We start from the raw sequence: 24,870 nt of genomic DNA on the forward strand, positions 1-24,870 counted from the left end.
GCTAAACAACTGACTTAGAAATTAAGCTGTTTTAAACATATGGCAGATCAAGTAATGTGCCCTGAAACTTAACTCCATATGCAAATATGTCATATATGCTCTAAAGCTGAAATTAGGTCTATCCTTCAACAGGGTTTTACTATATATTCAAGTAAAACGTAGGTGAATGGAGGCAACTGACAAATTACATCAGCCTATCTTCAGTTTTAGATTAAGGGGATTCATTCATGAAATTATGATTGCTGTTAAGACTTTGGTATTTAATACAAAGATGTTATGATATTTAATGTAGTTGCTGGGTAGTACCATGACGTCAGTGTCACAACATCTTGGTGCTTCACAATACTTGTTATGAAATGAATATAAACTGATACCAGAATCACAGGCTGTGTGTGCCTAATTTGCATCTTAGTGAGTTGCTCCATGATAAGTGAAAGGCTTTCTGGTGTGTACCATGTCACAATCATTTATAAGACCTATTTTAATTAATGTTAAGTGGCAAAAATCAGAAAGACTAAAACCTTCCTTTTTTTTTTTTTTTTTCTTTTTGCGGTATGTGGGCCTCTCACTGTTGTGGCCTCTCCCGTTGCGGAGCACAGGCTCCGGACGCGCAGGCCCAGCGGCCATGGCTCACGGGCCCAGCCGCTCCGCGGCATATGGGATCCTCCCAGACCGGGGCACGAACCCGCATCCCCTGCATCGGCAGGCGGACTCTCAACCACTGCGCCACCAGGGAGGCCCTAAAACCTTCCTTTGTCAGCAGGTTAGTTGAATCCCACAGCTTTGCAAGATGGAAAGGTAATACAACAAGAGCATAACGTGTCACACACAGTTTCAAAAAGAGATATATTTGCAAATGGACTTAACAGTGTGATAATATAATGCAACCTGGCATTCTTACTATCAACACTTCCTACATTGGGAAAAAGGGCTAGGTATTTGGCTCTACAGAACCTTCTATTGAAGCTCATTCAAAATATGAAAGAATGTAGCTATTTTACTGAAACTTCCAAGGAAAAAAAGTTAAGCAATTTGAATTAAAGAGTTTTATGTTTTCACCATCATTTACCTCTTCAGTAATTGAATCTAATGATGAAGTAGCTTCATCATAGAGAATGACTGGGGGGTCCTTCAAAATGGCTCTTGCAATTGCTACTCTTTGCTTTTCTCCTCCTAGTAAAGAAAATTTTTAGTTTAAGAGAGCATAACATACACATTTTATATTTCTAGTATTTCCATTAATTACAACCACCAAATAATACCTTCAACATTTATCTTTACTGATTACTGATCATTTTACTCATCTATAAGAGTTTATGTTCATATATAATATTCTTTGGCAAACTATATTCCCTGGAACATAAATGTAACTCTGAATTCTGACTTTATGGCAGGAGAAAAGAACAAGGAGGGGAGGTGACAACTTTGATTCCAGAATTACCTCCCTCACCAGAAATATGCTCATGACATGTTACTTTATATGTACTTTATATTACTTCCCAATGAACAGCAACCTCAGATAGAAAAATTTCAATATTAGAGAATCAACAAAGCCAAAACCAAATTCAATATCTGAAGCCTGAAAACTTGAAGACATGAAACTATGAATAACTACATTTATTTCTTAACATAAAAAAGTACCATTCAGCCAGTATTCTTAAAGACTTTTTTTTTTTTGACAGAAAGCTATTATTTTCACAGCACTCTTCAAAGTTAAGGCTACAAACTAGGACCTCTTATTTCACCTTAGTTATTTGTTATAGGACTCTAGCATAGCAGAATTTTAAAACAGAAAGGAAACAGAAGCCCAGAAAGGTTAAGTAATTTGCTCAAGGTCACAGGCAAGTTCTAGCAAAATCTGCTAGAACAGACTAATTACCCTCGACTAATTCCCAGTCCAATGCTCTTCCTTTCACAATGTACAAACCCATAATTATTCTTAAATTTATTCTAGAGAAAAGAAAGCAATCTTTCTTTCTCCACTGGGACTCCTGCAGGTCTAAGGCCATCAATCTTACATAAAACTATGGTTGGAAGTACAAAAGATGGTGCTTTGCTGAATATGTCCCTTTTGGCTTCTTTTCTTGTTCATTATCCATTAATTTATCAATGTCTGAAAAAACTTGTACTTTTTAGCATCAGTAACCTCTTCAGAAAACAAGCTCTACCTGTTGATTATCTGGTTCACAAGTATTAGTTCACTTTTATCTGTTCTTCAATTATTATCTTCAACCTGTAAGAGGGGCTCCTTATGTCTAATATTAGTGAATACGTTTATATTCATACTACCCACACTCTTCCTCATTTTGTAAGTTCAAAATTCTCCTGTCAAGACAGGCAGTATGCCAGAACAATCTGCTTACTCACCTAGCAACTCAGCAGCAGAAAGCTCCTAAAAGAACTAGATACTCAGAGGAAGAACTAGTTTTCACATGTTTCCCAAATTTCAAGTGGAAACCAACCCAGTTTCAATTCTATTCAATAGAATTTGGAAAAGAAACATTTGTTTGTTCTCTACTGAAATTATTTGCATAGGTGCTAAATAATATATTGCTCATTTTCAGAGGCCTGGTTGTAAGGCAATGGGTATTAGGTAAGAATAAAATTTTGTTAAACATTCCTACCCCCAGAGGCATGCAGAGAGGAACAAAATGATTGAAAAATGGGATGCAGCATAGCTAAATGAAGCAAAGTCATGTCTGAGATGGCTAGTCTGTATTACGTGACAAATTGGGTATCTCTAGAATTAGCCCAATGGATAAATAATCTGGGGTGTGGGCTAGTTAATTGGAAAGTCCTATGAAGAGCAATGGTAAAGTATAAAGGTGGACTGGAATGAAGCAGGCATCTTATACTATCAGGTAATGACTAAATAGCTACTACAAGCCACCTAAACTTGAAAATAATCTTTGCTTTGTATTTTCTAAACCTAGATCAAAACTTTCTAATAGACTGCAAATTCCTTGAGAGTACGTCCCTTGATGCTTCATATTTTTAACTCTCAAATCACTTAGCTCAGCTGCTTGCACATAGCATGTACCTAATCAATGTTGTGAATAACTGAAGCCAGCTTACAATGAAGAGGAACAGGGATTCATTAAAATTCATGTGGAGTATTCTTCATTCTCTTTTCCCTTACCCTCATCCCTAATCTATACATTTTCTCCCCAAACTAAACTAGAATGAAGAGTAAATGTACAGGATGCAGTATGTTTATATGAGTTATATTAATACTTTCAGGCATTAGATATCATTATACTTTTAGAATTCAAATAATTTAGGGCAAAGAAACATTTTTATGGATCCTCAAAAAAATTCAGTCATTTTAGGATGATCCACTATTAAACACAGTAATCATCTCATAATTAAACACTTAAGTTAAAATGTGCAAGCCCTAAAATTTACTTGGCCACTGAACCAACAAAGACATGAAAATGAAGTTGGCTGTAAGGAAGCATAAGGAGGTCTAAAGTATTGAAAACATCCCATAATGATCTAGGAAATTATGAGGAGGTACACTATTTACTATCAAATTTCTTGTCCCTACTCTTACTTATTTCCCATGTGAATAATGACCTTGGCTTTCCTTTAATATTAAGATTATGGATAATAAGTTAACACTGATCTCAACATGTATCAGTAACTTACTATTAGGCACTTACAGTGTTTGCAGCTGCAAGTGAAAAAAAGAGACTTGCATGATTTGAGAACAGTTACTTCTAGCAAGTTGAATTGTTTAAAGTGACAGGCAGGAAACGGGAATTTGTCAAAAGAGACTGGATGAGCACTATGTTTGTACTCTGTCATTACATTTTCTAATAAATGGCCCTGACAAATTAAAGTGTGAAGGGAGTATATAAGTGGGGGCCAGGTCTAAAATCTTTGATTACCTGAAAGCTTGAGTCCTCGTTCCCCTACTTGGGTGTCATATCCATGTGGCATTCGAAGAATTGCATCATGGAGTCCAGCTAATTTTGCCACTGCATATACTTCCTCTGGTGAAGCATTGATGTTTCCATATAAGAGGTTGTAGTAAATGGTATTATGGAAGAGGACAGCATCCTGGAGCAAATTTATATATACACACATAGACATACATGTTCATATTTAACAATTCAAAGAATAGTAAAGACATAAAGGCATAAAACGTAAAACATTATAACTCCTTTTATCACCCCCTCATGCCTGTTCCATTTCCTTTCCCAGAGCTAATCACCATGAACAATTTGTTGTGTTATAATCCTAGACTTCTTCTGATGCATTTATGTGCCTAAACAAACACATTTTTTTTCCAACAGAAGTGGGGCCATACTATATTTATTCATTTGTAAGTTGCTTTTTTCACTTAACACAACCTGGAGATTGTTCATGTCAGTAACAGAAACCTACCTCATTCTTTGCAACAGTTGTGTGATACTAAGAATATATCATATTTATCTTATCCATTCCTCTACTGACGGATATTAATTAAAACTTTTGCAACTATAAACAATGTTGAAATAAAATATCATTGTATATATGACTTATGTACATCCATGCATTTCTGTAAGAAGGATTCCCAGAAGCACACTGATGAGTTAAAAGGTAAGCATATGTTTATCCTTTGATAGAAATTGCCCAACTATTTTCCAAAAACGCTCCAACAGCATAAACACCAACCAACAGTGTACCAGGGTGCCAGGTCTCCATATCCTCAACAATGCTGGATATTAATAAGTTTTAGTTGTTGCTACTTTTAAGGGTAAAATGTGCTTTATGTTTAAATTAGTATTTCCCTAATTACTAATGAAGCCGAATATGTTTTTATATGTTTCTCAGAAGCTTTTAAATTGGACTTAAAACACAGAAAACAAAGAATTGATGCGCTATAGATTTTTGAGAAAGTTCACTGCAAGCATTCATTTGATATTTCAACTTATTCTGACATGGCACACTAAAGCTAAATTACTTAAAATGAGCATCCACCTCCCACTTTTCTTTCAGTATCCAACAGATGGAAGGTAACAGTAAGATGAAATAAAATGATTCCATTCATTAACATTAACCAGTACCCTCAATTAATTAAGATCTTCTTTAACATCACAATCAGCCCTAGAGTTACAGATATTATTTCAAATCACTTTAATAATTTTTATACCTATTACTAATATAAAATTTTCTTGTATTGAGATGGTAGTTAAAAGTAATGAGTTTAAAGTTCTACTTAAACTTTAAGTAGAACTTCAGAAAATACTTATTTTAAAATATTTTACATTTAGAAAAGAAGTTAACAAACAAATGCTAACTGGAAATGTTGAAAATACAAAATATGGGGCATTGAGAAGACAGCAGAGGAGTAAGATGTGGAGATCACCTTCGCCCCACAAATACATCAAAAATACATCTACATGTGGAACAACTCCTACACAACACGTACTGAACACAGGCAAAAGATCTCAGACTTCCCCAAAGGCAAGAAACTCCCCACATACCTGGGTAGGGAAAAAGAAAAAACAGAGACAAGAGAATAGGGACGGGACCTGCACCTCTGGGAGGGAAAGGTGAAGGAGGAAATGTTTCCACACACTAGGAAACCCCTTCACTGGCAGAGATGGGGGGTGGGAGGGGGAGGGAAGCTTCGGAACCACAGAGGAGAGCGCATCAACTGGGATGCAGAGGGCAAAGCGGAGAGATTCCGGCACAGAGGATCAGTGCCAACCAGCACTCACCAGCCTGAGAGGCTTGTCTGCTCACCCACCGGAGTGGTGGGGGCTGGGAGCTGAGGCTCAGGCTTCGGAGGTCAGATCCCAGGGACGTGACTGGGGTTGGCTGTGTGAACACAGCCTGAAGGGAGATAGTGCGCCATAGCTAGCCAGGAGGGAGTCTGGGAAAAAGTCTGGAACTGCCTAAGAGGCAAGAGACCATTGTTTCAGGGTGCGTGAGGAGAGGGGATTCAGAGCACCGCCTAAACAAGCTCCAGAGACGGGCACGAGCCGTGGCTATCAGCACGGACCCCAGAGATGGGCATGAGATGCTAACGTTGCTGCTGCAGCCACCGAGAAGCCAGTGTGCAAGCACAGGTCACTATCCACACTTCCCAGAAGCCCGTGCAGCCCACCACTGCCAGGGTCCCGAGATCCAGGGACAACTTACCCAGGAGAACACACGGCACGCCTCAGGCTGTTGCAACGACATGCTGGCCTCTGCCACTGCAGGCTCACCACGCATTGCATACCCCTCCCTCGCCCCAGCCTGAGTGATCCAGAACCCCCTATCATGCTACTACTTTAACCCCGTCCTGTCTGGGCGGGGAACAGGTGCCCTCAGGAGACCTACACGCAGAGGAGGGGCCAAATCCAAAGCTGAGTGCCAGGAGCTGTGCGAACAAAGAAGAGACAGGGAAATTTCTACCAGCAGCCTCAGAAGTAGCAGATTAAATCTCCACAATCAACTTGATGTACGCTGCATCTGTGGAATACCTAAATAAACAACAAATCATCCCAAAACTGAGGCGGTGGAATTTGAGAGCAACTATAGACTGGGGTTTGCTTTCTGCATCTAATTTGTATCTGGTTTTATCTTTACCTCAGTTTAGTTTTTAGAGCTTACTATTATTTGTAGAGTTGTTTATTGATTTGGTTGCTGTCTTCCATTTTAAATATATATATATATATATATATATATTTCCTTTTTCTCTTTTTATAGCTCTGTATGTGTATGCTTCTTTGTGTGATTTGGTCTGGACAGCTTGGCTTTTACAATTTGTTCTAGGGTTCTGCCTGTCCGTTTTTTTTTGTTTTGTTTTGTTTTTAGTATAGTTTTTAGCACTTGTTATCATTGGTGGATTTGTTTTTGGGTTTGGTTGCTCTCTTGTTTCTTACTTTTTCTTTTTATTACTTTTTTATTTCTTTATATTTAATACTTTATAAATTTTTTATTTTAATAAGTTTATTTTATTTTATCTTTGTTTCTTTTTTTCCCCTCCCTTTTCTTCTGAGCTGTTTGGCTTACAGGGTCTTAGTGCTCCAGCTGGGTGTCAGGCCTGACCCTCTGAGGTGGGAGAGCCAAGTTCAAGACATTTGTCCACCAGTGACCTCACAGCTCCACGTACTATCAAACCGCAAAAGCTCTCCCAGAGATCTCCATCTCAACTCTAAGACTCAGCTCCATTCAAAGACCAGCAAGCTACAGTGCTGGACACCCTAGGCCAATCAACTAGCAAGACAGGAACACAACCCCATCCATTAGCACAGAGGCTGCCTAAAATCAAAATAAGTTCAAAGACCCCCAAAACACACCACTGGATGCGGTCCTTCCCACTAGAAAGATCCAGCATCATCCAACAGAAAACAGGCAACAGTCCCTTCAACCAGGAAGCCTACACAACTCACTGAACCAACCAATGGGGGCAGACAACAAAAAAAACCGGGAACTACAAACATGCAGCCTTCAAAAAGGAGACCCCAAACACAGTAAGTTAAGGAAATGAGAAGACAGAGAAGTACACAGCAGATGAAGGAGCAAGGTAAAAACCCAAGAGGCCAAAGAAATGAATAGGAAATAGGCACTCTATCTGAAAAAGAATTCAGAGTAATGATGGTAAAGGTAATCAAAAAACTTGGAAATACAATGGAGAAAATACAAGAAACATTTAACAAGTACCTAGAAGAACTAAAGAGCAAACAACAATGATGAACATCACAATAAATGAAATAAAAAATTCTCTAGAAGGAATCAATAGCAGAATAACTGAGGCAGAAGAACAGATAAGTGACCTGGAAGATAAAACAGTGGAAATAACTGCTGCAGAGCAGAATAAAGAAAAAAGAATGCGAAGAATTAAGGACAGTCTCAGAGACCTCTGGGACAACACTGAATGCACGAACATTCAAATTATAGGGATCCCAGAAGAAGAAGAGAAAAAAAAATAGGGACTGAGAAAATATTTGAAGAGATTACAGTGGAAAACTTCTGAAATATGGGAAAGGAAGTAGTCAATCAAGTCCAGGAATTGCACAGAGTCCCACACAGCATAAATCCAAGGAGAAACACTCCAAGACACATATTAATCACACTATCAAAAATTAAATACAAAGAAAAATATTAAAAGCAACAAGGGAAAAGCAACAAATAACATACAAGGGAACGCCCATAAGGTTAATAGCTGATCTTTCAGCAGAAACTCTGCAAGTCAGAAAGGAGTGGCCGGACACATTTAAAGTCATGAAAGGGAAAAACCTACAACCAAGATTACTCTACCCAGCAAGGATCTCATTCAGATTCAAAGGAGAAATTAAAACATTCACAGAAGAAAAAGCTAAGAAAATGCAGAACCACTAAACCAGCTTTACAACAAATGCTAAAGGAACTTCTCCAGGCAGGAAACACAAGAGAAGAAAAAGACCTACAAAAACAAACCTGAAACAATTAAGTAAATGGTAATAGGAACATATATATCGATAACTACCTTAAAGGTAAATGGCTAGATGCACCAACCAAAAGACACAGACTGACTAAATGGATACAAAAACAAGACCAGTATATATGCTGTCTACAAGGGACCCACTTCAGACATATAGACACATAGACTGAAAGTGAGGGGATGGAAAAAGATATTCCACATAAATGGAAATCAAAAGAAAGCTGGAGTAAGCAACTGTCATATCAGACAAAATGGATTTTATCTTTAAATTTTTAAAAAATATCTTTATTGGAGTATAATTGCTTTAAAATGGTGTTAGTTTCTTCTTTTTTTTATGATTTTTTTTATTTTTATTTTTTTTATTTTTATTTTTATTCTTATCTTTTTTTTTATTAGTTTCTGCTTTATAACAAAGTGAATCAGTCATACATATACATCTGTTCCCACATCCCTTCCCTCATGCATCTCCCTCCCTCCCACCCTCCCCATCCCACCCCTCCAGGCGGTCACAAAGCACCGAGCTGATCTCCCTGTGCTCTGCGGCTGCTTCCCACTATCTATCTACCTTACGTTTGGTAGTGTATATATGTCCATGCCTCTCTTTCGCTTTGTCACAGCTTACCCTTCCCCCTCCCCATATCCTCAAGTCCATTCTCAAGTAGGTCTGTGTCTTTATTCCCGTTTTACCCCTAGGTTCTTCATGACATTTTTTTTTAAATTCCATATATATGTGTTAGCATACGGTATTTGTCTTTCTCTTTCTGACTTACTTCACTCTGTATGACAGACTCTAGGTCTATCCACCTCATTACAAATAGCTCAGTTTCATTTCTTTTTATGGCTGAGTAATATTCTATTGTATATATGTGCCACATCTTCTTTATCCATTCATCCGATGATGGACACTTAGGTTGTTTCCAGCTCCGGGCGATTGTGAATAGAGCTGCAATGAACATTTTGGTACATGTCTCTTTTTGAATTATGGTTTTCTCAGGGTATATGCCCAGTAGTGGGATTGCTGGGTCATATGGTAGTTCTATTTGTAGTTTTTTAAGGAACCTCCATACCGTTCTCCATAGTGGCTGTACCAATTCACATTCCCACCAGCAGTGCATGAGTGTTCCCTTTTCTCCACACCCTCTCCAGCATTTATTGTTTCTAGATTTCTTGATGATGGCCATTCTGACTGGTGTGAGATGATATCTCATTGTAGTTTTGATTTGCATTGCTCTAATGATTAATGATGTTGAGCATTCTTTCATGTGTTTGTTGGCAGTCTGTATATCTTCTTTGGAGAAATGCCTATTTAAGTCTTCTGCCCATTTTTGGATTGGGTTGTTTGTTTTTTTGCTATTGAGCTGCATGAGCTGTTTATAAATTTTGGAGATTAATCCTTTGTCAGTGGCTTCATTTGCAAATATTTTCTCCCATTCTGAGGGTTGTCTTTTGGTCTTGTTTATGGTTTCCTTTGCTGTGCAAAAGCTTTGGAGTTTCATTAGGTCCCATTTGTCTATCCGTGTTTTTATTTCCATTTCTGTAGGAGGTGGGTCCAAAAGGATCTTGCTGTGATTTATGTCATAGAGTGTTCTACCTATGTTTTCCTCTAAGAGTTTGATAGTTTCTGGCCTTACATTTAAGTCTTTTTTTTTAAATTATTATTTTTTATTTATTTTATTTATTTATTTTTATTTTTATTTTTTTTATTAGTTTCTGCTTTATAACAAAGTGAATCAGTCATACATATACATCTGTTCCCACATCCCTTCCCTCATGCATCTCCCTCCCTCCCACCCTCCCCATCCCACCCCTCCAGGCGGTCACAAAGCACCGAGCTGATCTCCCTGTGCTCTGCGGCTGCTTCCCACTATCTACCTACCTTACGTTTGGTAGTGTATATATGTCCATGCCTCTCTTTCACTTTGTCACAGCTTACCCTTCCCCCTCCCCATATCCTCAAGTCCATTCTCAAGTAGGTCTGTGTCTTTATTCCCGTTTTACCCCTAGGTTCTTCATGACATTTTTTTTTAAATTCCATATATATGTGTTAGCATACGGTATTTGTCTTTCTCTTTCTGACTTACTTCACTCTGTATGACAGACTCTAGGTCTATCCACCTCATTACAAATAGCTCAGTTTCATTTCTTTTTATCGCTGAGTAATATTCCATTGTATATATGTGCCACATCTTCTTTATCCATTCATCCGATGATGGACACTTAGGTTGTTTCCAGCTCCGGGCGATTGTGAATAGAGCTGCAATGAACATTTTGGTACATGTCTCTTTTTGAATTATGGTTTTCTCAGGGTATATGCCCAGTAGTGGGATTGCTGGGTCATATGGTAGTTCTATTTGTAGTTTTTTAAGGAACCTCCATACCGTTCTCCATAGTGGCTGTACCAATTCACATTCCCACCAGCAGTGCAAGAGTGTTCCCTTTTCTCCACACCCTCTCCAGCACTTATTGTTTCTAGATTTCTTGATGATGGCCATTCTGACTGGTGTGAGATGATATCTCATTGTAGTTTTGATTTGCATTGCTCTAATGATTAATGATGTTGAGCATTCTTTCATGTGTTTGTTGGCAGTCTGTATATCTTCTTTGGAGAAATGCCTATTTAAGTCTTCTGCCCATTTTTGGATTGGGTTGTTTGTTTTTTTGCTATTGAGCTGCATGAGCTGTTTATAAATTTTGGAGATTAATCCTTTGTCAGTGGCTTCATTTGCAAATATTTTCTCCCATTCTGAGGGTTGTCTTTTGGTCTTGTTTATGGTTTCCTTTGCTGTGCAAAAGCTTTGGAGTTTCATTAGGTCCCATTTGTTTATCTGTGTTTCTATTTCCATTTCTGTAGGAGGTGGGTCCAAAAGGATCTTGCTGTGATTTATGTCATAGAGTGTTCTACCTATGTTTTCCTCTAAGAGTTTGATAGTTTCTGGCCTTACATTTAAGTCTTTAATCCATTTTGAGCTTATTTTTGTGTATGGTGTTAGGGAATGATCTAATCTCAAACTTTTACATGTCCCTGTCCAGTTTTCCCAGCACCACTTATTGAAGAGGCTGTCCTTTCTCCACTGTACATTCCTGCCTCCTTTATCAAAGATAAGTTGGCCATATGTGTGTGGGTTTATCTCTGGGCTTTCTATCCTGATCCACTGATCTATCTTTCTGTTTTTATGCCAGTACCACACTGTCTTAATTAGTGTAGCTTTGTAGTATACTCTGAAGTCAGGGAGCCTGATTCCTCCAGCTCCATTTTTCGTTCTCAAGATTGCTTTGGCTATTCGGGGTCTTTTGTTTTTCCAAACAAATTTTGAAATTTTTTGTTCTAGTTCTGTGAAAAATGCCAGTGGTAGTTTGATAGGAATTGCATTGAATCTGTAGATTGCTTTGGGTAGTAGAGTCATTTTCACAATATTGATTCTTCCAATCCAGGAGCATGGCATATCTCTCCATCTATTTGTATCATCTTTAATTTCTTTCATCAGTGTCTTATAATTTTCTGCATACAGGTCTTTTGTCTCCTTAGGTAGGTTTATTTCTAGATATTTTATTCTTTTTGTTGCAATGGTAAATGGGAGTGTTTTCTTGATTTCATTTTCAGATTTTTCATAATTAGTGTACAGGAATGCCAGAGATTTCTGTACATTAATTTTGTATCCTGCTACTTTACCAAATTCATTGATTAGCTCTAGTAGTTTTCTGGTAGCATCTTTAGGATTCTCTATGTATAGTATCATGTCATCTGCAAACAGTGACGGCTTTACTTCTTCTTTTCCAATTTGCATTCCTTTTCTTTTTCTTCTCTGATTGCTGTGGCTAAAACTTCCAAAACTATGGTGAATAAGAGTGGTGAGAGTGGGCAACCTTGTCTTGTTCCTGATCTTAGTAGAAATGGTTTCAGTTTTTCACCATTGAGGACAATGTTGGCTGTGGGTTTGTCATATATGGCCTTTATTATGTTGAGGAAAGTTCCCTCCATGCCTACTTTCTGCAGGGTTTTTATCATAAATGGGTGTTGAATTTTGTCGAAAGCTTTCTCTGCATCTATTGAGATGATCATATGGTTTTTCTCCTTCAACTTGTTAATATGGTGTATCACATTGATTGATTTGCGTATATTGAAGAATCCTTGCATTCCTGGAATAAACCCCACTTGATCATGGTGTATGATCCTTTTAATGTGCTGTTGGATTCTGTTTGCTAGTATTTTGTTGAGGATTTTTGCGTCTATGTTCATCAGTGATATTGGCCTGTAGTATTCTTTCTTTGTGACATCCTTGCCTGGTTTTGGTATCAAGGTGATGGTGGCCTCATAGAATGAGTTTGGGAGTGTTCCTTCCTCTGATATTGTTTGGAAGAGTTTGAGAAGGATGGGTGTTAGCTCTTCTCTAAATGTTTGATAGAATTCGCCTGTGAAGCCATCGGGTCCTGGGCTTTTGTTTGATGGAAGATTTTTAATCACAGTTTACAGTTCAGTGCTTGTGATTGGTCTATTCATATTTTCTATTTCTTCCTGAGTTAGTCTTGGCAGGTTGTGCATTTCTAAGAATTTGTCCATTTCTTCCAGGTTGTCCATTTTATTGGCATAGAGTTGCTTATAGTAATCTCTCATGATCTTTTGTATTTCTGCAGTGTCAGTTGTTACTTCTCCTTTTTCATTTCTAATTCTATTGATTTGAGTCTTCTCCCTTCTTTTCTTGATGAGTCTGGCTAATGGTTTGTCAATTTTGTTTATCTTCTCAAAGAACCAGCTTTTAGTTTGGTTGATCTTTGCTATCGTTTCCTTCATTTCTTTTTCATTTATTTCTGATCTGATCTTTATGATTTCTTTCCTTCTGCTAGCTTTGGGGTTTTTTTGTTCTTCTTTCTCTAATTGCTTTAGGTGCAGGGTCAGGTTGTTTACTCGAAATGTTTCCTGTTTCTTAAGGTGAGATTGTATTGCTATAAACTTCCCCCTTAGAACTGCTTTTGCTGTATCCCATAGGTTTTGGGTCGTCGTGTCTCCATTGTCATTTGTTTCTAGGTATTTTTTAATTTCCTCTTTGATTTATTCAGTGATCACTTCTTTATTGAGTAGTGTATTGTTTAGCCTCCATGTGTTTGTATTTTTTACAGATCTTTTCCTGTAATTGATGTCTAGTCTCATAGCACTGTGGTCGGAAAAGATAATTGATACAATTTCAATTTTTTAAATTTACCAAGGCTTGATTTGTGACCCAAGATATGATCTATCCTGGAGAATGTTCCATGAGCACTTGAGAAAAATGTGTATTCTGTTGTTTTTGGATGGAATGTCCTATAAATATCAACTAAGTCCATCTTGTTTAATGTATCATTTAAAGCTTGTGTTTCCTTATTTATTTTCATTTTGGATGATCTGTCCATTGGTGAAAGTGGGGTGTTAAAGTCCCCTACTATGATTGCGTTACTGTCAGTTTCCCCTTTTATGGCTGTTAGTATTTGCCTTATGTATTGAGGTGCTCCTATGTTGGGTGCATAAATATTTACAATTGTTATATCTTCTTCTTGGATCGATCCCTTGATCATTATGTAGTGTCCTTCTTTGTCTCTTCTAATAGTCTTTATTTTAAAGTCTATTTTGTCTGATATAAGAATTGCTACTCCAGCTTTCTTTTGATTTCCATTTGCATGGAATATCTTTTTCCATCCCCTTACTTTCAATCTGTATGTGTCTCTAGGTCTGAAGTGGGTCTCTTATAGACAGCATATATATGGGTTTTGTTTTTGTATCCATTCAGCCACTCTGTGTCTTTTGGTGGGAGCATTTAGTCCATTTACATTTAAGGTAATTATTGATATGTATGTTCCTATTCCCATTTCCTTAATTGCTTTGGGTTCGTTATTGTAGGTATATTCCTTCTGTTGTGCTTCTTGCCTAGAGAAGTTTCTTTAGCATTTGTTGTAAAGCTGGTATGGTGGTGCTGAACTCTCTCAGCTTTTGCTTGTCTGTAAAGGTTTTAATTTCTCCATCAAATCTGAATGAGATCCTTGCTGGGTAGAGTAATCTTGGTTGCAGGTTTCTCTCCTTCATCACTTTAATTATGTCCTGCCACTCCCTTCTGGCTTGTAGAGTTTCTGCTAAGAGATCAGCTGTTAACCTGATGGGGATTCCCTTGTGTGTTATTTGTTGTTTTTGCCTTGCTGCTTTTAATATGATTTCTTTGTGTTTAATTTTTGACAGTTTGATTAATATGTGTCTTGGTGTATTTCTCCTTGCATTTATTCTGTATGGGACTCTCTGTGCCTCCTGGACTTGATTAACTATTTCCTTTCCCATATTGGGGAAATTTTCAACTATAATCTCTTCAAATATTTTCTCAGTCCCTTTCTTTTTCTCTTCTTCTTCTGGAACCCCTATAATTTGAATGTTGGTGCGTTTAATGTTGTCCCAGAGGTCTCAGAGACTGTCCTCTGTTCTTTTCATTCTTTTTTCTTTATTTTGCTCTGCATCAGTTATTTCCACTATTTTATCTTCCACCTCACTTATCCATTCTTCTGCCTCAGTTATTCTGCTATTGATCCCATCTAGAGTATTTTTCATTTCATTTATTGTGTTTTTAATCGATGCTTCATTCATCTTTAGTTCTTCTAGGGCCTTGTTAACTGTTTCTTGCATTTTCTCTATTCTATTTCCAAGATTATGGATCTTGGAAATAGAATCTTGGATCATCTTTACTATCATTATTCTGAATTCTTTTTCAGGTAGACTGCCTATTACCTCTTCATTTGTTAGGTCTGGTAGGTTTTTATCTTGCTCCTTCACCTGCTGTGTGTTTTTCTGTCTTCTCATTTTGCTTATGTTACTGTGTTTGGGGTCTCCTTTTTGCAGGCTGCAGATTCGTAGTTCCCGTTGTTTTTGGTGTCTGAACCCAGTGGCTAAGGTTGTTTCAGTAGGTTGTGTAGGCTTCCTGGTGGGGGGGACTAATGCCTGTGTTCTGGTGGTTGATGCTCGATCTTGTCTTTCTGGTGGACAGGTCCACGTCTGGTGGTGTGTTTTGGGGTGCCTATGGCCTTATTATGTTTTTAGGTAGCCTCTCTGCTAATGGGTGGGGTTGTGTTCCTGCCTTGCTAGTTGCTTGGCATAGGGTGACCAGCACTGTAGCTTGCTGGTCGTTGACTGAAGCTGGGTGCTGGTGTTGAGATGGAGATCTCTGGGAGATTTTCGCCACTTGATATTATGCGGAGCTGGGAGGTCTCTTGTGGACCCATGTCCTGAAGTTGGCTCTCCCACTTCAGAGGCACAGCACTGACTCCTGGCTGCAGCACCAAGAGCCTTTCATCCACCCGGCTCAGAATAACAGGGAGAAAAAGCAGAAAGAAAGAATTAGTAGCTAAGAAAGAAAGAGAGAGGGAAAGAAAGGAAGAAGGGAAGAAAGGAAGGAAGGAAGAAAGAAAGAAAGGAAGGAGGGAGGGAGGGAGGAAGGATGGAAAGAGAGAAGGAAAGAAAGGAGGGAAGGAGGGAGGAATAAAAGCAAAAGGAAGAGTGAATGGAAGAAGGGAGGGAGGGAGGGAGGAAGGAAAGAAAGAAAGAAAGACAGGAGGGAGGGAGGGAGGAAGGAAAGAAAAAGAAAGTGGAAAGAAGAAGAGTGGGAGGGAGGGAGGAAAGAAAAAGAAGGAGGAGCGGAGGGAGGGAGGGAGGAAGGGAAGGTAGGAAAAAAAGAAAGAGCAGGTAAAGTAAAATAGAATAAAGTATGAAATATAGTAGCGTTATTAAAAATAGAAAGTAATTATTGAAAAAAAAAAAGGACCGATAGAACCCTGGGACATATGGTGGAAGCAAAGCTATACAGAGAGAATCTTACACAGAAGATTACACATACACATTCACAAAAAGAGAGCAGGGGGAAAAATCAAAAATCTTGCTCTCCAAGTCCACCTCCTCAATTTGGGATAATTCGTTGTAAAAAGAGTAAAGGGGCGAGAAGTCTGAAATCTTGCTCTCTAAGTCCACCTCCTTAATTTGGAATAATTCGTTGTATAAAGAGGAAAAGGGGGGACAGTCTTAAATCTTGTCCTCAAAGTCCACTTCCTCAATTTGGGATGATTCGCTGTTCATTCATGCACTCCACAGACGCAGGGCACATCAAATGGACCGTGGAGCTTTAATCCGCTGCCTCCGAGGCTGCACAGAGAGATTTCCTTGTCTCTGCTCTCACAGCTCCCGGGTCTCAGCCTCAGTTTCTTCTTTATAACGAAACCAGCTATACATATATACATAAATACATACATATATATATATATATATATATATATATATATATATATACCCATATCTCTTCCCTCGTGCATCTCCCTCCCTCCCACCCTCCCTATCCCACCCCTCTAGGTGGTCACAGAGCACCAAGCCCATCTCCCTGTGCTGTGTGGCTGCTTCCCACTACCTATTAATTTTACATATGGTAGTGTATATATATCCATGCCATTCTCTCACTTTCTCCCAGCTTAGCCTTCCCCATCCCCGTGTCCTCAAGTCCATTCTCTGGTAGGTCTGCGTATTTATTCCCATCCTGTCCCTAGGTTCTTCACACCCATTTTTTCTTTTTTAGATTCCATATGTGTGTTAGCATACGTTATTTGTTTTTCTCTTTCTGATTTACTGCACTCGGTATTGCAGACTCTAGGTCCATCCACCTCACTACAAATAACTCAATTTCATTTCTTTTCATGGCTGAGTAATATGCCATTGTATATATATGCCACATCTTCTTTATTAATTCATCTGTCGATGGACACTTGGGTTGCTTCCAGGTCCTGCCTACTGTAAATAGAGCAGCAATAAACATTGTGGTACATGACTCCTTTGGAATTATGGTTTTCTCAGGGTATATGCCCAGTAATGGGATTGCTGTGTCATATGGTAGTTCTATTTTTAGATTTTTAATGAAACTCCATAGTGTTCTCCATACTGGCTGCATCAATCTACATTCCCACCAACACTGCAAGAGGGTTGCCTTTTCCCCACATCCTCTCCAGCATTTATTGTTTGTAGATTTTTTCATGATGGCCACTCTTGACTAGTGTGAGGTGATAACTCATTGTAGTTTTCATTTACATTTCTCTAATGATTAGTGATGTTGAGAATCGTTTCATGTATTTGTTGGCAATCTGTGTATCTTCTTTGGTGAAATGTCTATTTAGGTCTTCTGCCCATTTTTGGATTGGGTTGTTTGTGTTTTTGATATTGAGCTGCATGAGCTACTTGTAAATTTTGGAGATTAGTCCTTTGTCAGTTGCTTCATTTGCAAATATTATCTCCTATTCTGAGGGTTGTCTTTTGGTCTTGTTTATGGTTTCCTTTGCTGTGCAAAAGCTTTGAAGTTTCATTAGGTCCCATTTGTTTATTTTTGTTTTTATGTCCATTTCTCTAGGAGGTGGGTGAAAAAGCATCTTGCTGTGATTTATGTCACAGAGTGTTTTGCCTACGTTTTCCTCTAAGAGTTCTATAGTGTCTGGCCTTACATCTAGGCCTTTAATCCATTTTGAGTTTATTTTTGTGTACGGTGTTAGGGAGTGTTCTAATTTCATTCTTTTACATGTAGCTCTCCAGTTTTCCCAGCACCACTTACTGAAGAGGCTGTCTTTTCTCCACTGTATATTCTTGCCTCCTTTATCAAAGATAAGGTGACCATATGTGCATGGGTTTATCTCTGGGCTTTCTATCCTGTTCCATTGATCAATATTTCTGTTTCTGTGCGAGTACCATACTGTCTTGATTACTGTAGCTTTGTAGTTTAGTCTGAAATCTGGGAGTCCGATTGCTCCCAGCTCTGTTGTTCTTTTGCAAGATTGCTTTGGCTATTTGGGGTCTTTTGTGTTTCCACAGAAATTGTGAAATTTTTTGTTCTAGTTCTGTGAAAAACGCCAGTGGCAGTTTGATAGGGATTACATTCGAATATGTAGATTGCTTTGGGTAGTACAGTCATATTCACAATGTTGATTCTTCCAATCCAGGAACATGGTATATCTCTCCATCTGTTTGTATCACCTTTAATTTCTTTCATCAGTGTCTTATAATTTTCTGCGTACAGGTCTTTTGTCTCATTACGTAGGTTTATTCCTAGGTATTTTATTCTTTTTGTTGCAATGATAAATGGCAGTGCTTCCTTAATTTCTATTTCAGATTTTCCATCATTAGTGTATAGGAATGCATTAATTTTGTATCCTGCTACTTTACCAAACTCATTGATTAGCTCCAGTAGTTTTCTGGTAGTACCTTTAGGCTTCTCTATATATGGTATCATGTCATCTGCCAGGAGTGACAGCTTTACTTCTTTTCCAATTTGGATTCCTTTTATTTCCTTTTCTTCTCTGATTTCTGTGGCTAAAACTTCAAAAACAATGTTCAGTAATAGTCGTGAGGTCGGGAAACCTTGTCTTGTTCCTGATCTTAGTGGAAATGGTTTCACTTTTTCACCATTGTGGACGATGTTGGCTGTAGGTTTGTCATATATGGCCTTTATTAGGTTGAAAGCAGTTTCCCCTATGCCTACTTTCTGGAGGGTTTTTATCATAAATGGGTGCTAAATTTTGTCAAAAGCTTTTTCTGCATCTATTGATATAATTATATGGTTTTTATTCTTCAACTTATTAATATGATGTATCACATTGATTGATTTGCATATATTGAAGAATCCTTGCATTCCTGGAATAAACCCCACTTGATCATGGTGTATGATCCTTTTAATGTGCTGTTCAATTCTGTTTCCTAGTATTTTGCTGAGGATTTTTGCATCTATGTTCATCAGTGATATTGGCCTATAGTTTTCTTTCTTTGTGACATTTTTGTCTGGTTTTGGTATCAGGGTGATGGCGGCCTCATAGAACAAGTTTTGGAGTGTTCCACCCTCTGCTATATTTTGGAACAGTTAGAGAAGGATAGTTGTTAGCTCTTCTCTAAATGTTTGATAGAATTCGCCTTTGAAGCCATCCGGTCCTGGACTTTTGTTTGTTGTAAGATTTTAAATCACAGTTTCAACTTTAGTGCTTGTGATTGGTCTGTGTATATTTTGTATTCCCTCCTGGTTCAGTATCGGAAGTTGTGTTTTTCTAAGAATTTGTCAATTTCTTCCAGGTTGTCCATCTTATTAGCATATAGTTGCTTGCAGTAATTTCTCATGATCCTTTGTGTTTCTGTAGTGTCAGTGGTTACTTCCCGTTTTTCATTTCTAATTCTATTGAGTATTCCCTTTCTCTTGATAAGTCTGGTTAATGGTTTATCAATTTGTTTAGCTTTGGAAAGAACCAGCTTTCAGTTTTATTGATCTTTGATACCATTTTCTTTATTCCTTTTTCATTTATTTCTGAACTGATCTTTATCATTTCCTTCCTTCTGCAAACTTTGGGGTTATTTTGTATTTCTTTCTGTAATTGCTTTAGGTGTAAGGTTAGGTTTTTTATTTGACATGTTTCTTTTTTCTTAAGGTAGGATTGCATTACTATAAACTTCTCTCTTAGAAGTGCTTTTGCTGTATCTCACAGGTTTTGGGTCACTGTGTTTTCACTGTCATTTGATTCTAGGTATTTTTTGATTTCCTCTTTGATTTCTTCAGTGATCTCTTGGTTATTAAGTGATGTGTTGCTTAGCCTCCATGTGTTTGTATGTTTTACAGATTTTTTCCTGTAATTGATATCTAGTCTCATAGAATTGTGGTTGGAAAAGACACTTGATACGATTTCAAATATCTGAAATTTACCAAGGCTGGATTTCTCACCCAATATATGATCTATCCTGGAGAATGTTCCATGAGCACTTGAGAAGAAAGTGTATTGTGTTGTTTTTGGATGGAATGTCCTATAAATATCAATTAAGTCCATCTTCTTTAATGTGTCACTTAAAGCTTGTGTTTCCTTATATATTTTCATTTTGGATGATCTCTCCCTTGGTGATACTGGGGTGTTAAAGTCCCCTACTATGTGTGTGTTACTATTGATTTCCCCTTTTATGGCTGTTAGCATTTGCCTTATGCATTGAGGGGCTCCTATGTTGGGTGCATAAATATTTAAAATTGTTATATCTTCTTCTTGGATTGATCCGTTGATCATTATGTAGGGTCCTTCTTTGTCTCTTGTAATAATCTTTATCTGAAAGCCTCTTTTGTCTGATGTGAGAATTGCTACTCCAGCTTTCTTTTGATTTCCATTTGCATGGAATATCATTTTCCATGTCCTCACTTTCAGTCTGTTAGGTGTCCCTGTGTCTGAAGTGGGCCTTTTGTAGACAGCATATGTACGGGTCTTGTTTTTGTATCCATTCAGCCAGTCTATGTGTTTTGGTTGGAGCATTTAATCAATTTACATTTAAGGTAATTAACGATATGCATGATCCTATTACCATTTTCTTAACTGTTTTAGGTTTGTTATTGTAGATCTTTTCCTTCTCTTGTGTTTCCTGCCTAGAGAAGTTCCTTTAGCATTTGCTGTAAAGCTGGTTTGGTGGTGGTGAATTCTCTTAGCTTTTGCTTGCTTGTAAAGGTTTTAATTTCTCTGTCAAATCTGAATGAGATGCTTCCTGGCTAGAGTAATCTTGGGTGTAGGTTTTGCCCTTTCATCACTTTAAATATGTCCCGCCACTCCCTTCTGACTTGCAGACTTTTTGCTGAAATATCAGCTGTTAACCTTATACAGATTCCCTTGTATGTTATATATTGCTTTTCTCTTGCTGCTTTTAATATTTTTTTCTTTGTGTTTAATCTTTGATAGTTTGATTAATATGTGTCTTGGTGTTTCTCCTTGGATTTATCCTGTATGGGAGTCTCTGTGCTTCCTGGACTTGATTAACTACTTCCTTTCCCATATTAGGGTAGCTTTCAACTACAATCACTTCAAATATTTTCTCACTCCCTTTCTTTTCCTCTTTTTCTTCTAGGACCCCTATAATTCGAATGTTGGTGCATTTAATGTTGTCCAAAACATCTCTGAGACTGTCCTCAATTCTTTTCACTCTTTATCTTTATTCTCCTCTGTGGTCGTTAGTTCTTTTATCTTCCAGGTCACTTATCCGTTCTTCTGCCTCAGTTATCCTGCTATTGATTCCTTCTAGAGAATTTTTTATTTATTGTGTTGTTCATCATTTTGTTTGCTCTTTAGTTCTTCTAGGTGCTTGTTAAATGTTCTGGTATTTTCTCCATTCTATTTCCAAGGTTTTGGATCTTTACTATCATTAGTCTGAATTCTTTTTCAGGTAGACTGCCTATTTCCTCTTCATTTGTTAGGTCTGTTAGGTTTTTACCTCGCTCCTTCATCTGTGCATTTGTTTGTCTTCTCATTTTGCTTAAACTTGCTGTATTTGGGGTCTCCTTTTACAGGCTACAGGTCTGTAGTGCATGTTGTTTTTGGTATCTGCCCCTAGTGGCTAAGGTTGGTATAGTGGGTTGTGTAGACTTCCTGGTGGAGGGGACTAGTGCCTGTGTTCTGGTGGATGAGGCTGGATCTTGTCTTTCTGGTGGGGAGGTCTGCGTCTGGTGGTGTGTTTTGGGGTGTCTGTGACCTTATTATGATTTTAGGCAGCACCTCTGTTAATGGGTGGGCTTGTGTTCCTGTCTTGCTAGTTGTTTGGCCTAGTGTATCCGGAATGTAGCTTGCTGTTCATTGAGTGGAGCTGGGTCCTGGCGTTGAGATGGAGATCTCTGGGAGAGCTTTCGTTGTTTGATATTATGTGGAGCTGGGAGGTCTCTGGTGGACCAATGTCCTGAACTCAGCTCTCCCACATCAGAGGCACAGGCCTGACAGCTGGCTGGAGCAACAATATCCTGTCATCCACAAGGCTCAGAATAAAAGGGAAAAGAAATGAAAGAAAGAAAGAAAAAAAATAAAATAATTAAAATAAAAAATAATTATTAAAAGTAAAAAAATTATGGGCCTTCCTGGTGGCACAGTGGTTGAAAGTCTGCCTGCCGATGCAGGGGACATGGGTTCGTGCCCCGGTCCAGGAAGATCCCACATACCGTGAAGCGGTTAGGCCCGTGAGCCATGGCCGCTGAGCCTGTGCGTTTGGAGCCTGTGCTCCACAACGGAGAGGCCAGAACAGTGAAAGGCCTGCGTACCACAAAAAAAAAAAAAAATTAAAAATTAAAAAATTGAAAATTAAAAAAGGAAACAAAGAAAGGCACAGGATAGCAATGAAAACAAAAAACAAATCCACTAATAATAAGAAAAAATTAAAAACTGTACTTTAAAAAAATGAAAATGGGCAGACAAAACGCTAGGACAAATGGTAAAAGCAAAGTTATACAGAAAAAGTCACACAGAGAAGCATACACATACACACTCACAAAAAGCGAAAAAGGAAAATAAAATATGTATCATTGCTCCCAACGTCCACAACCACAATTTGGAATGATTTGTTGTCTATTCAGGTATTCGACAGATGCAGGGTACATCAAGTTGATTGTGGAGAGTTAATCTATTGCTCCTGAGGCTGCTGGGAGAAATTTCCCTTTCTCTTCTTTGTTTGCACAGCTACTGGGGTTCAGCTTTGGATTTGCCCCTGCCTTTATGTGTAGGTCGCCTGAGGGCGTCTGTTCTTCGCTCAGACAGGACGGGATCAAAGTAGCAGCTGTTTATGGGGCTCTGGCTCACTCAGGCTAGGGGGAGAGAGCGGTACCAAAGGCAGGGCGAGCCTGCGGTGGCAGAGGCCAGCATGACGTCGCAACAGGCTGAGGCATGTCGTGTGGTCTCCCAGGGAAGTTGTCCCTGGATCACAGGACCCTGGCAGTGGCGGGCTGCACAGGCTCCCGGGAAGGGATGTGTGGATAGTGACCTGTGCATGCACACAGGCTACTTGGTGACTGTAGGAGCAGGCTTAGCATCCCATGCTCGTCTCTGGCGTCCATGCTGAAAGCCGCAGCTCGTGCCCATCTCTGGAGCTCATTTAGGCAGTGCTCTTAATCCCTTCTCACACACCGCAAAACAAAGAGGCAAGAAAAAGTGTGTTGCCTCTTCGGCAGTTCCTGACTATTGCCCAACTCCCTCCAAACTAGGTGTGGCGAACTACACTCCTTCAGACTGTGTTCACGCAGCCAACCCCTGTCCTCTCCCTGAGATCTGACTTCCAAAGCCCAAGCCTCAGATCCAAGCCCCCACCAGCCCCAGTGGGTGAGCAGACAAACCTCTCAGGCTGGTGAGTGCTGGTCAGCACTGAGCCTCTGTGGGGGAATCTCTCTGCTTTACCCTCTGCACCCCTGTTGCTGTGCTCTCCTCCGTGGCTCCTAAGCTTCCCCCCGGCCTACCCCCATTTCCGCCAGTGAAGGGGCTTTCTACTGTGTGGAAACTTTTCCTCCTTCACAACTCTCTCCCACTGGTGCAGATCCCATCCCTATTCTTTTGTCTCTGTTGTTTCTTTTGCCTTTTGCCCTACCCAGGTGCTTGGGGGAGTTTCTTACCTTTTGGGAGGTGTGAGGTCTTCTGACACCGTTCAGCAGGTGTTCTGTAGTACCTGTTCCACATGTAGATGTATTTCTGATGTACCTGTGGGGAGTAAGGTGATCTCCACATCTTACTCTTCCACCATCCTGAAGGACTTCTCAAAACAGACTTCAAAATAAAGACTATTAAGAGAGACAAAGAAGGACACTACAAAATGATCAAGGGATCAATCCAAGAAGACAATATAAGAATTTTAAATATCTATGCACCCAACATAGGAGCACCTCAATACATAAGGCAAATGCTAACAGCCATAAAAGGGGAAATCAGTAGTAACACAATAATAGTAGAGGACTTCAACACCACACTTCCACTAATGGACAGACCAACCAAAATGAAAATAAATAAGGAAACACAAGTTTAAATGATACATTAAACAAATGGACTTAATTGATAATTATAGGATATTCCATTCAAGAACAACAGAATACACTTTCTTCTCAAGTGCTCATGGAAATTCTCCAGAATAGGTCATATCTTGGGTCACAAATCAAGCCTTGGTAAATAAAAGACAACTGAAAAGGTATCAAGTATCTTTTCCGACCATAACACTATGGAACTAGATATCAATTACAGGAAAAATATGTAAAAAGTACAAACACATGGAGCCTAAACAATACACTACTAAATAACCAAGAGATCATTGAAGAAGTCAAACAGGAATTCAAAAGATACCTAGAAACAAATGGCAATGAAAACATTATGACCCCAAACCTATGGGATGCAGCAAAAGCAGTTCTAAGACGGACGTTTATAGCAACACAATTCTACCTCAAGAAACAAGAAACATCTCAAATAAACAACCTAACCTTGCACCTAAAGCAATCAGACAAAGAAGAATAAAAACCCCTCCAAGTTAGCAGAAGGAAAGAAATCATAAAGATCAGATCAGAAATAAATGAAAAAGAAATGAAGGAAACTATAGCAAAGATCAATAAAACTAAAAGCTGGTTCTTTCAGAAGATAAACAAAATTGATAAACCATTAGCCAGACTCATGAAGAAAAAAAAGGGAGAAGACTCAAA

General features: G+C 38.7%; 1 protein-coding gene across 2 annotated transcripts in view; it reads right to left on the bottom strand.

Moving 5' to 3' along the window:
- The window catches only part of ABCB7 (ATP binding cassette subfamily B member 7), a 153,778-nt gene that overhangs the window by 22,103 nt on the left and 106,805 nt on the right, over nt 1-24,870 (bottom strand). For both annotated transcript variants that reach the window (XR_014292530.1, XM_082610430.1), the window contains exons 13-14: nt 3,891-4,062; nt 1,070-1,173 (exon numbers count right to left, since the gene is read on the bottom strand). Coding sequence is in view for 1 of the 2 variants with exons in the window: in XM_082610430.1 (XP_082466556.1) it covers nt 1,070-1,173; nt 3,891-4,062 (276 nt within the window). In the remaining variant the exon portion in view is untranslated. The remainder of the gene's footprint in view (nt 1-1,069; nt 1,174-3,890; nt 4,063-24,870) is intronic.

This window comes from Mesoplodon mirus, assembly GCF_964341445.2.
Source record: "Mesoplodon mirus genome assembly, chromosome: X".
Lineage (NCBI taxonomy): Eukaryota > Metazoa > Chordata > Mammalia > Artiodactyla > Ziphiidae > Mesoplodon > Mesoplodon mirus.